The sequence below is a fragment of the Solea solea genome, chromosome 6 (assembly GCF_958295425.1).
Source record: "Solea solea chromosome 6, fSolSol10.1, whole genome shotgun sequence".
NCBI lineage: Eukaryota > Metazoa > Chordata > Actinopteri > Pleuronectiformes > Soleidae > Solea > Solea solea.
The window spans coordinates 14,396,644-14,412,434 of record NC_081139.1 but is presented as its reverse complement, the minus strand read 5'-3'; the positions used below and the strand labels follow the sequence as shown (position 1 = coordinate 14,412,434).

The window sequence follows — 15,791 nt, the reverse complement described above, 5'->3', positions numbered from 1 at the left end:
TCTGACTTCCTGTGTGCAGGTCATAGTTTGCAGGCGTTTTCGGGGTGGGCCCTTTGTCTCACAAATCAAGTTTTGAGCCAATCTGTGAATATACGGGCGAGTTACAGGGCACTTCCTGTTTAGCGGTGAAATGGCGGCGTAATTAAAAATGGCAGACATCGTGTTTGGGTCAAGTTTGCGTTTGTAGACGTGTTCAGGGGTGGTCTCTCGTGTCACATGTGGAATGTAAATGTTCGCAAACCACACACCTATGTTTATAACCTGTAACATACCTGAAAATAGGGGAGAAATAATCACACGAGTGATGTTTCCTCAGCAAGGATTTAATTCGAATGAGGAATATACCGCACGCTCCCCAGGTACGTGGGCACAAGACAAAAGCAATCGATCACAGATTGTCCGAGCAAGACCTCTGTGTAGATGACAGGCAAGAAAACTCAGATCAATCAAGAAAAAACAAAGTAAATAATATAAAATAAACACTTATCAGTTTAACCACTTTTTAACCATTTAGATCATTTAATATGTTTTTAATCAATCCCATTAAATGCCATTTATTTAACTTTTTAATCACACAAATTTTTAATATTGCCAACCATTCATGTATTGTCTTTTTCTTATAACTAAATATATACAATAGTATATTATTCTTTTAGGGTGCCACACCTGCACCCAAAGTTCTTCAGCGCAGTTCAAAGTTCCCTATCCAGTTCAAAGTTAAACCACAGAACTGGCTTTAATCCTTTGAATGATCAAAGGACAAAAGTCTGTCTTTGTCATAGAGTAAACTTGACTATCACAGAGTATGCAAGCTGTCATTAAGCCTTATAGAAGAAGAGGAATGCAACATACAGTATAGCAGATGTGGATTACAGGAAAGTTAAGACAGAGAACAAGCTGATGGAGTGCATGCTGAGCGATTGAGAAACTGTGGAAACCACATCGAGAGACCAGGAAACTGTAATAACCAGGAAGCAGAAATCTCGGAGCTGGAACAGCTCAAAACATTGTCCAAAATCTGGACCTGCGATTATCAACCAGAGCAATCTGCCGGGTTAAACATGGCTTACAAAGCTATTGGAAAGTCAGTGGAGCAACTTCAAATGGAGAGAACCACAGCAAAAATGCATTTCTCTCATTTGGTCGACAGTATAACCTGGACTTACAAGACCTTATCAGAGGAGGAGCTCAGAGACAGTTTTAACAGACTCAAAGTAGAAGCCAAGAAAGTCATGAAGGCTAATGAAAAGGTGGAAGCTGGAGTCTGGGCGGAACTAGAGCTGGACTCAGATGAAGTGGAGTTAACCGAACAGCAAAAAGCCGACCTAACACAGACTGCAAACGAGTGCGAGCTGAAACTTAATGAGGTCAAAAGCCTAATCCAGGAGATTCTTTGGGTCAATTTTGGGAATTGTAAGGTGTCTGCAGCACTCCGGGCAGCAGTGTCAGGGTTTGAACACATGGCTGCCACTCAACCCAGCGGAAAGGAGACGTGGGAGTTCATGCTCAACCACCTGCAAGGACTGATGAAAACTGCGAAGGAGATTTACATTTGCTGGAAACGGTGGATGCCACAAGAAGACCAAGAGAGCATCCAGTCTACTCTGAGTCAGCTTGAACTTCTCATTCCCAAGTTAATTTACGGTAAAGCTGACCTCAAACAACCAATGGCCAGAGAAGATTCTGGAAGACGAGCACACAGAGAGATTTCTCCAACTTATGCCATGCCAAATATTAAGGTGAAACCAAGCACTCTTCCGAGGTTCAATGGCAACGGGTGTGATTTCCACAGATGGAAAAGGGACTGCGAACCAGTAAGAAATCAGAAGAAGTCAGACACCAATCACACAGGGTGTGTTGTCTGTGGTGTTGCAAAGCACAAAAAGAAACTCTTCTTCTGCAAGCAGTTTGGAGCTCTGGAACTGACGGAGAGAAAGGCTGCAGTGACAAAGCTGGGAGCATGCACCAAATGCCTGGAGGTTCACAATAATGGTCCTTTCAATTGCAAACTCACCTATCTGTGCAAAAGTGAAGATTGCAAGGATGTGTCCCAGTGCTGAGCTATATAAAGGTGGAGAGCATCAGAAAAATGGCAGGTCTGATCCGGAGGTTCTTCAAAGAACCGTCACTAGACCTTGCCCAACAATGCTGACATGTTGTTCACAGATGTTGACTTCAGGGCTCACAACCTGGCAGAACTTTGAGACATCAACTGACCAACCAAAACACCACAGAGTTCCAGGTGTCACAAACTTTAACAAGTAACAAAGGTTGTAAAGTTGGAAGACAAAAAAAGAACGGCTCAGTAGGAAAGCCACTCAGAGTCATTCAGAGAGCCTTTGATGCATGTGCAATCTGCCTTACCAAACAAAATGCAGAAAAATGCTGCATTTCACTTACATCAAAAGTCAGAACTTGGAGTGATGTCTCAACTTCTAGTTGAGAACAAAAATATGGAGGCAACTGTATCTTGGGCTAGCCATTGTTGGCAGTACCAGTCGATAACAACACTCTACACCAGGGGTGTCGGAAAAAAACAAAAAACCTTTATGATGCAAACTAAATCTATTAATATCAAAAACAGAGAAAGGAATCTAAAAGTAACTAAATAATATGGACAACTGTAATTAAAACACCACAAAAGCTCATATATATATATATATATATAAATGTTATTCAATGTTGAACAGAGGAGGCCGCGGGCCATTCTAACATAATAATATAACATAACATAATATATAAAATAACATAATAATCGATTTGGGGCCTGCCACTTTGACACCTCTGCTACACCACGTATAAAGACTGAACACTACTATGTGAACAGAAGTGCAATCATCAACAATAAGTACAACAACAAAAAAAGAAATGTAAGCGATTTCACTGTTGACTTCTATGTCAGGGTTTGTTATCCCAGTTGAAGGAATGTCACCTTAACTAGGAAATTCCGACTTCTGACTACAACTGGAATGCACCAAAAAGTTGTTTCATCTTAATAGTTATTTATTTATTTCTATCCTATAAATGTCTGACAAAAACCTAAATGTTTGAAATTGAACAGAGTATGCAGATGTAGTGGCAGTCATCATCATCATCATCATAATGAAGGCTTTGAATGTATGGGATCTTCCCAGTCTACTTTGTTCCTGTGACAAACAAACATACAAGCCATCCAATAAAACTAAAAAGAGCTAACAAGCTAATCCAAGGCCATGTGAGTGATTAAGAGTCTGCCAGGCATGTATTTGCGTCTGCACAAGTCTGGATAAGCAGCCAGTTTATTTTGTTTTTTGATCCCCATGGACTCACAAAAGATCTAATCATCTAACAAATAACGGCCACTGACAAATCAAGCTAAGTTTGGTCACTGAATGGGAAATCAGTTTCATATCTTCGGTTGGATGCATCGGATGTGTGAATACACACTAAAGTACACAGTGACTAAACGGCGGGCTTGGTACATCTCTGGCACAGTCACTGTTTAGCAAACAATGGATATTGTTTGCATGTCATGCGGGGTCCCACAGGGCTCAATTGTAGGGCCCCTGCTTTTTTGACTCTACTTCCATTCTTAGGAAACACGGCATCTCCTTCCACTGTTATGCCGATGACAGCCAGATTTATGTACCTTTAAAGCAGAAGGAGGCCTCATCTATCAATTCACTTCTTGAGTGTCTTGATGAGATAAAAGCGTAGATGGCCCTGAACTTTTTACATTTTAATGAAAGGAAGACAGAGGTAATAGTATATGGACCCAATGGCTCCAATGAGTCCCTTCCTAAAGCCTATAGTCACAAATCTGGGTTTTAAAATGGACAGTGATTTTAAATTGGACCGTCAAATTGGTGCAGCAGTGAAGTCCTGCTTTTTCACTTTTTCACTGCACTTTATCTTGGAGTCAGTCAGACGTCCCTCTCACGTCTCCAGCTCGTCTAAAATGCACGTCTTTTATCTGGAGCACGTAAGAGGGAACACCTATTGAACATGCCTATTTTAGCCTCACTCCACTGGCTGCCTGTGCATTTTAGAGTTCATTTTAAAATCCTTTTATTTGTTTTTAAATCCTTCAACGGTCTTGCCCCGCCGTACCTCTCTGAGCTGCTTCATCCTTACGCTCCTGCCAGGTCTCTGAGGTCAGCTGATCAGCTGCTCCTGCAGATACCACAATCTAAACGGAAGCTCAGAGGGGACAGAGCTTTTTTTGGTCGCTGCGCCAAGACTGTGGAACAATCTTCCACAGCATATAAGACACGCACCTTCACTGTCCACTTTTAAAACACATCTTAAAACCCATTTATACTCTTTGGCTTTTAACCCAGTAGAAGATATTGGTTTTTATCTTTTTATAGTTTTATTGTATGACTTTTTCATTTGTGTTTTTATTAATACTTATTGTATGTTGTATTGTTTGTTGTCTATGCCTATGATATATTTTATTTATCTTATTTATCTCTGTTGTACAGCACTTTGTTTCAGCTGTTGTTGTTTTTTAAAGTGCTTTATAAATAAAGTTGGATTGGATTGATAAGTCATATGGAGACACAAAGTAAAGCCTGTAAAAAGCCAGGAAAAAGCCAAAATTTTGTTAAAGGCAAATTATAATTAAATGTGCTGTATAATGTATTCATCTTTTTTACAATATGCATAATGGGAGATCAAAAAGAAACCTGATAGTTCAGTATAGACCCCAGTGTTTATCAGCACAGAGGGAAACCTACTGGTTTCTTGAAAAACATTAATAGCACATGTTTTTCATCTGCTCTGCCACTCTCTGTGCTCCCTAACGTACTGGTGGAAAACCCATTAAGGTCTTTCAGCTCTGGTTTCTCATTTGTGACATCAACCCTGCACCACAACAGTAGGTCTGTTGCCTAACCAGATTTACATCTTTCTGCCAGAGGTCATAAACTGTTAAACTCTAACATATTGTTCAAATACTAAACTGTAGAAAATCTACCAACATAACTAAATGTTTTCATACTGGTTTGGGGTGAAAAAGGCCAATACAATAAATAAAATACTACTCCTTTTCTACTTGTTCCAGATAACTTTAAGAGAGGTTTGTGGTCTGTTTTGTTATTGACATGATGTAAGCCTATTGACTACTAATGGGACTAAACTACTTCATTTGCTATGTTTGCTCCAAGTTATCACACCTGGTAAACATCTGCACTGGTACCGTTTGTCCTTTTAGTAACTCCTACGGAAGTGATGTGTTCCTTGTTTCTACATGGTGTTAGGAATGTGTCTGTGGCGACTCCAAACCTTGGACTAGTTATCTAATAGGTTTGAAACCCTGCTAAACCAATTATCCAGTTATCCAGTGACAGTGGTACACCTGCTTTGGGTTTAAAGCTCTTTGTCCTGGCCGTTTGTCTGATGACTGTGACTGGGATGAGGACTCAGTGGTGTACACCTTGCTTGTTTGTATGATAATTCCTTTGAAGCAGTAATTCATTCTGTCACTAAACTAGACAGACAAGCACATGTTTATAAGTGTTGTCTGTTTATAATACAAAGTGTTGTCTATTGCTGTGCATTCACTGAGCACATGTACACGACTTTGTAAGTCTGAGAGAGTCGGCTTGATGAGCTCTGTTGATGGAGTTGAAAAAGATGGAAATGATGACGTAATTATTATTATTTTTTTCCCTTTGTGGTGAGAATTTGCTGGCGGTCCATATTGTATAATGCACATTCCATGACCGTCCCATCTGTCTGGTACTGGGAGTGTAACTGGCATTTTGATTGCAGTTTTCCTCAGGGGACAACGTAGGACCTTGAATCTGGATCACAGTGGTTCCAGAGGCACAGTGAGGGCTTGTCTTATGGAAAAGAAATGTGTTCTGCCATTTTTTTTTTTTTAAGTGTAATAAATTATGTTTACTGCTCTCCAGAAGATGACCATAATAAATCTGCTGACTGACTAGGTTGCTGATTGATACCAGTGACTCATCAATTACTTCACTGGGAACTGAAATTTCAGGCTTTCCGACTCACTTTCCAGGCTGCACTGTGTACTGGAACAAACACTCCCCAGCCATTACAATGTCAAAACATGAGCCACTAATGATGCAAAACATTTCTGAGAAGAAGGCAGGGGACATCCTGCCTCAAACCAAAACAATAATAATACTATCAAAAAAAATGTATTAATGTGATATAATGTATTTGTGTGCATATTTCCATGAGATCGTAGCTGTAATTGACTCTTAGCTCCAAGAGAAAATCCATAATTCTGTCAAAAAAATAAATCAACAGGCCAATCGACTCTTTTATTACAGCTAAACAATCCAAAAAATATATCTACTAATCATGTTGCTGCACTGGTGCTAGTGCAGTCAAGGTTCACCAGAGCTTCAACTGATCTCCCTTGAACAAGAAATAAGAGGAGGGTACAGTACATATTTTTTTTGTATTTTTTATGGTTATTGTCACAGTTCGAGAACATGCAACTTTTTCAGCGGTTCAAGCAGTTGGAGCCACTAAAATGAAACAGATGGAAAAAAGACAGCTGTTGCCATCACGCTTTATCATAACAGTAATGTTTGGAGTGACTCGCCTCAGTCCAGGGACAGAGAGTGTGAAACGGTCAACTGACAAATACTTCATCCTCTTTAGACTGACCTGCCACTCGATCACCCTGATACGGTGTTAATCTATCAAAAAGGATTATTACCAAGTATTTGGTAATGTCACAGATAAATACAAGTTTTATAGTAATTAAGGGGGCTGATGTGTCTGCTCCTGCTTTCTACTATGCTGAAATTGAGCTGCAACCTACACAACAGTGGTGCTAATCTCTCCTCACTCAACAGAACATTCTTGAAATGTCCCTTTTTGATAGATGATTCCTTAAAGCATGTAAATGGAGGGTATATCTTCATCTCACTTTTCTGATTATTGACACAACTGTGTTAATGCAGGCGAATGCCAAAGGTCCCAAAATGTCTACACTAATCCACATCTAATAGAAATGTAATATTATCATAGAAAACATCACCAGTGCCAAAAACTTAGCAGGTATCATTGCGAGCAGATCATTTGTGAGTAAGAATTTTCCTATCGCCTTCTACAAGATCAGCCCAAAGTCAGCTCAAATAAAAAAAGATAAGACGACGAGGCTATTTGTACTGAGATGTAAGAGAGTTGCCAAACGCTGCATGCTTTGCCAGTACTACTGAGAGAGCACTGATGATCTTCATTAACAGCAGCCTGGAGAGAAGCACAGTCCATTTCCATGGTGAAACTGTGAGCACCTTTCTGTGTTTGTGTGTATTTTCCTGCAGTGCTTGCTTGTTCAGAACCTGACTCTACCTCCTGTATATTGGGAAGAAGCTTTAGGATCAAGTCTTTATTCGCCTGCCACTGCACAATGTTTCCCCCCCTCATTTCCATGAATCAATATGCAAATCCATGGCTGTAGAATAAATCAGACGTGGCGCACAGCGATTATGTAATTACATTATCTCATCTAAAGTTTAATTGATTAGGACAGGCTTCCTAATAGATTAAGGACTTTTAATAAATCTATTTTATCATCCACATGCTTCGTTTGAAGAGCAATTTGATGAAACGAGTGGCTAAGTGTGTGTGTCACAGATGATTCTCATGGAGGGCTTTTCAAACACAGGGAAGGAACACCTGTCTCTGGTTCAGTGCGATTCAGTACGACAGTGGCACATTAGAGCCTTATTTTGAAAAGGTTCAGTTACACACTAAAACAAAAAAATGTATCTTCTCATGTACAAAAAGTTGATACAATTCGAACATATTTAACATGAAAGTTAATACCATTAAAACAGATGTTTGTAACATTTTCTTAATCAAGCACCACCTACAGTATATTTAAAAAAAAATACTCATACTAGGCTTTTGTGGTTGTGTACCATTCACATTTGAGTTGACACTGTACTGTAGGGCACAACCAGCCTTAATTTGATGATAAACTGCTTGATTACTAACAACTATACATTATATCTCATAATTACTTCTCACAATTTATAACAACATTTAAAGTAATAAGTAACAAGGGAGTCCTTTGTTTAAATTTAAATTTAAATTTAAATACAGGATAAGAATAAACATTTCTTATACGACTAACTATTGTTTCTGTTTTATTGTCCAGTCCCAGCTCCCACTCTAATTTGAAGCCTCAAAACTGGTATTCAGGACAGTATGAGTACCAATACAGTTTAGTGAGTGTCACAAAACACTGTGACTGTACATGCAAGTTCTTTGGTTGTCTTACTTTCTCATGCTGCACACATCATATGTTCTTTTCCACTTTCTTTAAAGTAAATACAAGTATATGACATGGACAGCGGCCACCCACATGCTCTTTAAACAGCCAGCTCTGGAACACCAAGAAGCAGCTATCACAGCAACACTCCCACAGTTTGACACTGGGAGAATATAGATTCTAAATCTTTACATTAAAATGACACATTATGAATCTGAGATACATGCTAGAATATAACCCTGTGAAGGTTGGAGGTCAGGAACAATTTACTGCTAAATCCAAAACACAAGCCTGTCTTTCTGTCTCCTCCTGGGAGAGCTGAGGCTACTTGCAATAAAAAGTGGCAGGGTCTTATTCGCGCTGTGAGCGATGGTGGTGATGTTCACAACTGGAGGAATGTTTGACTCCCAGCTCCAGACAGGACCATAGGGTCACTATTTATGTTCCTGTTCAGATACCCAGTGAGTGGCGAGAGTCTCTGCTGCTTCCATACGCTATGACATATGGCCTGGTGTGAAAGGGAATGCTGTTCTATGAGCAATAATTCTTGACAGTTTAAAACTGTAGTGCCTTAACTATAAACAAAAATGTCAGTGGCATTCAAACCAAATGAGTTCACACAAAACGCAATGGAATGAATTGATTAATTTTATGTCAATAGACATAAATTGATAAACAAAGTGTTTGCAAACAGGTGTTGTCAATAATACAACTGGTTTGACTGCCACCTAGTGGCAATCTTATCAAAATCTATAAAAAAAATGTTTTCCTTGGCTTTATGTATGTTTCTTTTCATTATTTTTTAAATATTTTTTTCCCACTCTTTCAAGCTTGAAAACAGGTTTGGGAAATTTCCTGATAATGCCACATTTTTTTCAAACACATAAATTGACAAATTAATAAATGAGTCTATATATTAGTCAGCTCATACTGGTAATTATAGATTGCCTTACACAAACAGAAGCCCCTGTCCTTGATTTAAGATGAATAAATGAAATGAACCGTGTCTGTGTTGTGAAAGCATTGACTTACCTTCATTAGGTTGGTTGGGTGAAACAGGCTGGTGTGTCTTCTCCTCCTCCATCACTTCATCTTTCACCTCCTCTTTGTCTTCACTGTGGAGGTTAAACAGATGTGGCTCTCTGCTGGGCTCAGCCTCATCCAGAACAGCCTTTACTGGAATCTGGGAAGTGGTGGTCATAAGAAAATGGACCATGGGTGTTGTGTTCTCCTCTGGCCTCCTCGGGGAGATGGTGCTGAACTCAGGTGTGGTCTTTGTGTTGCTGCTGGTTGGGTCAATGTTTTCGGGCTCCACGTAGCTTTTCTGCTCAGTGACACTCAGAAGAGTTACTAATTCTTTCTCCTCCTCTTCCATCTCCTCTGCGTCCACCCCTCCCTCACTGTCTGGTTGGACTGTCCCCTCTAATTCTATGTGATCATTTGAACTTGACCTGGAAAGGACTGGGGTCTCTGGACTTTCCAGTGTGTGAAGAGAGAGTGACACTTTGGGACTCTCTGTGCTTCTGACTGGATGACTAACATTGATATGACCGTTTGAACCTCTGGGTAAAACACTATCCAGCGCATTTTTGTCATGTGTCTTATGCTGTAAGCTTCTCTGAATATGTACTGGACTCTCTCTCTCTGAACTCTCGTGTGGGGGGTTTTCACTCTCTAAACCTTGATTTAATGGAAATATGACACTACCCAAACTCCTTTGTGCATGTATTGGATTCTCTAAGTCTGTCTGTGGACTTTGATCACTGACTGAGACTCTTTGTGCACTTGTCAGACCCTGAGAGGCCTGCCAAGAAGTCGTGGTGTCCTCATGCATATGTGACCTGACAGTACTTTGTTGTTCTGTTCGGGGAGGTTCTGTCACATCCTCTTCGTCTGCAGGATGGTCATGAACTCCATATCTCTCTCTCAGCTCAAACTTGCTTTGTCTTTCCAAACTCAGAGTGGCAGGGTTTCTGCCAGGTGTGGCCGAGCCACCAGATACAGATGTGACCTTCCTGAAGGGAGGGGACCGAGTGGGGAAAGCCAGGGTTTTAGGGTAGCTCTCTGGTGTTGGATCATAATCATAGTCATCTGATTCATCCTTATCAAATGATGATGGTTTGAAAAGAGGAAGGTTACCATTTGGTAGAATGTGGTATGGTGTTGAGAACTGATCCGTACGGTCTTGATGGTCAAACTTGTAGTGGCTGCTGACTGTGTCCTCCACTGTGGGCACAGCTAACATTGGTTTATGGACTTTCTCCGAATCACAGTCAGGTACAGGGTAGCACATCAGCTCCCCGCCTTCATTAGGGCAGTGGCAGACCCGGCAGGTTTCAATGTGGAAGGAGTGTCCAGCCTCGTACTTTTGCCCATCATGGACACACCCTATACGTTCGCACTGCATGCAGCCATCTGCAGGCTCTAAAATCTCGATGCAGTTGGGTGGCATGTCGGGACAGCTGATGAAGTGGCAGCTGATCCGCCCCCCACCTGCAGGACAGGAGCACTCTGTGCTGCCGTAGTCTACAAAGTAAGAATCTCCCTCGGGCACTTTGCCGTTCTTGAATCCAGCACTGACGCAATCATAGTATTGGTAGCCCTCACATGTGCAACCTTTTTGTAAGCATGAAGCACAACAGGTGCCACTCTCCAGCACTTCTTCTATACATTTGTCCAGCAGGGGACAGTCCACACCAGTGCAGTCACGCTGGCAGAAGCAGACACTCAGGTACAGGAACGTCAACAAACATCCCAGCAGTGCTACTTCAGCTCTTTGAAGACAAGCCATGGTGTACAGTGCAGAGTACGCACTACAATCGAAGAACAGGTATCATCCAAGGCCTTCAGTTTATCTCTTATGAATTCTGCCAGATTCTGTCCATTGGAATAACCTCTGCTCTGCAAGAAATAAGAGATTCAGAGAGATAGACAGACAGGCAGTCAGAGGCTTTGTTCTCCAAATGAGAGCGGACCAACATCTGTCTCCATAGTTAAACTCAAAATAGTCGATATTTAACAGCTGATCCTAACAAAAAAGACCACATACTTGTACTTACATCAGCTGCAGTTCTAAATTTCTATCACGTAAATGATTTTATACATAAAGGCTAATTGGTATTTGCTGCATCTGCACGTCCCCTGATTCCTGTGTGATGTGTGTGTGTATGAAATGTATGCTTATATGAACCATACTTTTGATAGCAGATGCTCCAGGTAGGACAGTATATTAGAATGGAATGAAACGGAGGATCAGGTTCACATGCCTGGCAACCCAGACTGATCTAAACCATTATTTTAGAATGAATGGAACCATGCGAGCTGAATACATACAGAACTTAACGAAAGCCTTAAAAACTGCCATAACAATTTTATGTCTCATTGTAGACGCTTCACAAAGTTGGAACAGTTGAGCGTTTGGAAAATGATTGCGCTTTAAGGGAGCAAATAATGGAGTGCAGACTGTAAAGCATAGTCTTCTTTGACTCCTGACTCCTAACTTAAAATAACCGGACTCACACAGCTTCTGGATTCAGCTCATTAGTTCATTAGTTGAATTCAGCACTAGAGCTGCACAATAAAAAACTTGAAAAAACCAGATATTGCACTATGATTCCCGATTGGTATGACACATTTTTCATCTTAACTGTCATTTTTACGAAGACATTTTTTTTAATCATAAAGCTTTAACAACATTTGGTGTCTGTTAACAAATTAGACATCTTTTCATCTGAGGAGCCACATTTTTTGGGCTGTTCTGCAGCACTGCAGAATTCAATCACAATGCTGTTGTGTCAGACACTCTTTATCAAATAAATGCAGTGTATTTCAGTTTGGATGCACTATTAGATATAGCATTTTTGCTTTTTGTTTGTTCCTTCTGTTATTAATTATGCAGCCCCAATTACCACCAGAGAGGAGAGCTAAAAGATGATTCAAATTAAATTAAATTAAAAACCTCATATTTGATGTATAACGCACACTGCTGCTTGTTTCTGAGCTTGAGAAAATGCAATTTTTTACAACGTGAACTGTACTCAGACAGATTTTTATGTAATATCAATGAAGCCAAAAGTATTTTCCCAGTCTAGCACATGCTGGCTTGGCCGCAGGTCATCTCTGCAGGTAAACACACACCCCCACATCAAACTCTGACTCAGCTGATATTCATGAAGTATCTAAGAAGTGCTGGATTTTACAGCCGGCTGTTATGAACACTGCTGTTAGATATCCTGCTCTGAATGAGCTCAGTGACTCTCATCACCTCTTCATTTATCACACTGTCAATCTGATCTGACGAGGAAACTATTTGGAAACATTTTTACTCATGAATGTATTTTTAATGTAAACTACTTTAGACATATATATATATACACACATATATATATATATATATATACATATACATATACATATATATATATATATATATATATATATATATAAGACATATAAAAATGGACAATTATTTTTAAAGGATTTCATTGAAAAATACTGGAAAACAGCTAATACCAATATTTCTACAGGCTGCAAGACTAATGTACACAACATATTTCCTTCGGCTTGCTGGCTTAGAAAAAAGAGAATGTAAAACATTGTCTTTGGTTTCAAAAACATTCACAAGCTTGATGATAGTTCTTTTTGTTGTGGAACCAGCACGTCTTTGTAATATGTCAGAGTCAAGGAGACTTTACCACAAAATAAAATCTATGAACCAAAGACAACAATGAAACAAGGAATTGATTATCTGACAATTTCTCAGCTCAAAACCTTGAATTCTTAGAGTTGAAGTTCCTGGGAGGGACTTTGTGGGGGGGGGGATAACCTTAGGCCTTCTGACCTTAACCCCTTTTTTTTGCAATGGCTGCAATTTATTTTTTCTATATTTTTGACTCTTCAATTTAGATTCTAGTTTGTATTTTTGAATTCTAATCATTGGCATAGAATATAGTCTAGTTAATGTTTTGAAGGTGACGTGGTAATACTCCGTTACATTTGAAACCTATTACACAGTGAATACTGGGCTGAACCGTGACTCAAAAAAACTGAAATCGCAATAGCAAGAGATGCATATTTTCCCCAGATTGTGCAGCTTTTTTTTTGCTTTTTTTTTTCCAGCCTGAGAAGTGAACATCACTGCAGTTCACTCAGGGGAAGTGACAAGCATCTCTACTCAAGCTGGCAAGGTGTGGCTCTGAAAGAATGCAAATGAATTAGTGTTTTAGCAGTCTGGTGTTTCCCAGAGCACCGAGGGATGGGGGGATTCCTCTTTCCTTTCACACACACACACACAGCTGATGTCTAAGCAGTCCCTGATGTAAGGCAGCTCTGCCAACATGCACAAAGTGGAGAGGATTGTTTTAATGAAAACAAACTGTGGCAGAGCAACTTTTTCTTTGCTACAGTACAGACCGTACTGTAATTCACATGCAGTTACATTCATTATCATTTTACTGATTATGCTGAATATAAATATTATTTAAGTTAAGTTGACAAGCTTCAACAACAACAACAACTGTGGATACTTAAGGTCTGCTTGAGTTTTTGTCACATCTGCAAACAGCAGTCCTGTAAAAACTAAATTAATCTCCTGCAACCTGTCATCTAAGTGGAAAACGTGACTAGAAAACTCCTCCTGGTTGCAGAGAACAAAAGCACAATGTTGATTTCAGCAGTAAAACTAAAGCGGTCACCTCATCCACACTGAGTGGCTCATAAACCTCTTACCACCTCATCTATGGATCATGATTTTCACCAAGCAAACACAGTCTTGATTTAAAAAGACAAACTCTGCGGGCCCTGTGGTGAGAGTTTGTGAAAACACCGGTGTGCGTTACCTTGTCATGCGCGCACTGATGTGCTGGAGAGCCGTCTGTCTGTCTGTCTGTCTGCCTGCCTGCCTGTCTGCTGGCCGTCCTCTGAGCGCAGCAAGTGAGATCCTTCTGACCATTGCAGCGCTGCAGGGAGCAGCAGGCAGACGGAAGGGGAGGAACGACAAGTTTCCCCTGCTGGAGACTCCGGAGGAGATCCAATCATGATTCATAATGAAGCAGGGCCGGCCCACTCACGAGTTGACATGAAGTTTGAAACTTTATGTTTACATGTGTACATTTTCTTAAGTTGGATTCAAATAAATTAGATTACAAGTCGCAAGTTCGCTGTTTACATGGACATAACAAGAAATGTGATGACCGAGACACAAGCAGAGTTGTCTGAATGCTATGAAATAAAAACAAAGCATGAACAGAATTTGAATTATTTTGTGAATATATGGGACCAGGGGCTGCAGCACCCCCTACTGATGAGGGGTGGAACACGCCGCGTGTAAATGTTGTAAATTGTAGTTTTTCTCCATTTAAAAAAAAAATCTGAAATAAAAAAAATTATGATTACGATCATTTGCTTGTCCGATTATATATATTAAAACAAGTATGTTGAATATTTATATAGCAATAGTCTTGATGACCACTCAAAGCTGCTTTACATTAGTTTTGCCATTCCACCATTCACATGTCAAGAGCAATGTGGGGTTATGTGCCTTGCCCAAGGACATATTGGGCTGGGAAACGAACGCACAACTTTCAACTTGAAGTTTTACCACTGAGCTACCGTCACCCTTATTACTTTCCACTGTGTAACGTGATGATATCAGCACACTCAGGTCAAAGTTTAAGGGTCAGTGCAGGTCAAACACAAAAGGGATGGCAACAATGACACAGAAAATATTTTGTTTTCTAAAACCCAAAGATAACCAAAATACAGAGTGGCGAAATTATGTTACTGCATGTATGTATGGCATTGGTGACTGTCCAGGGTGTACCCCACTGTTCAGCTGGGACTGGCTCCAGCAACCCTACGACCCTCATGTGTGTTGCAATAGTATGTGAAACAATGTGGAGGATAAAGCAGTAGAAAATGAATAAATAAATGAGTGGGCTTTACCATTGTTATCATTAAAGGCAATATTTCAAATTAATTTCTATTAATAATAGTAATTTTATGACTCAATATATACCTTTCTCACATATTGAGTTGGCTAATGTGGCGTTATCCCCGCAATGCAACGTGGGAAAAGGCGGTGTCCCGACGGACTCAGAGAAATGGCCAGGAGTTGCTGCACTATCAGCTGACATAACCGTTCTCACGACTGCCATGGGAATCAGATAAACAAGGCAATGGCTTCTATTGTTTTCCAGGAAAACCGCACAAGCCGTGTCTCAGATATCACACTAAACCCTGAGTACTCAGACATTTAGTTACTAAGTTACTAAAAAGTGAACCATTACTAGTGCAAATCCCATCTCCAGAAAAGCTTGTATATATATATATATATATATAAAAGCTAAAACACACTCAAAAGATGTGGGATGGATAAAAACAACTATAAAAATGGGTGTAAAAAGAGCATTTCACCAAAGGCATGGTATTAGCAAGCAAATGTGGTTTGTGGCTCGCCATTTTGAGAGAATTGACAGTCAGTCCAAAGTGTAAGATTTCAAAATATGTAAATCAGTCACCATCTACAGAAGGTATTACGATGAGAAGATTC

At 40.1% G+C, this 15,791-nt stretch overlaps 1 protein-coding gene across 3 annotated transcripts in view; it reads right to left on the bottom strand.

Moving 5' to 3' along the window:
• fbln2 (fibulin 2) overlaps positions 1–14,190 on the bottom strand; it is a 57,445-nt gene extending 43,255 nt beyond the window's left edge. For 2 of the 3 annotated variants that reach the window (XM_058631683.1, XM_058631686.1), the window contains exons 1-2: positions 14,080–14,190; positions 9,275–11,143 (exon numbers count right to left, since the gene is read on the bottom strand). In XM_058631683.1, coding sequence (XP_058487666.1) covers positions 9,275–11,033 — 1,759 coding nt within the window. In that variant the 5' untranslated portion in view covers positions 11,034–11,143; positions 14,080–14,190. The remainder of the gene's footprint in view (positions 1–9,274; positions 11,144–14,079) is intronic. The other variant, XM_058631685.1, reaches the window with a different exon arrangement.
• Between the last annotated feature and the right edge of the window lie 1,601 nt (positions 14,191–15,791).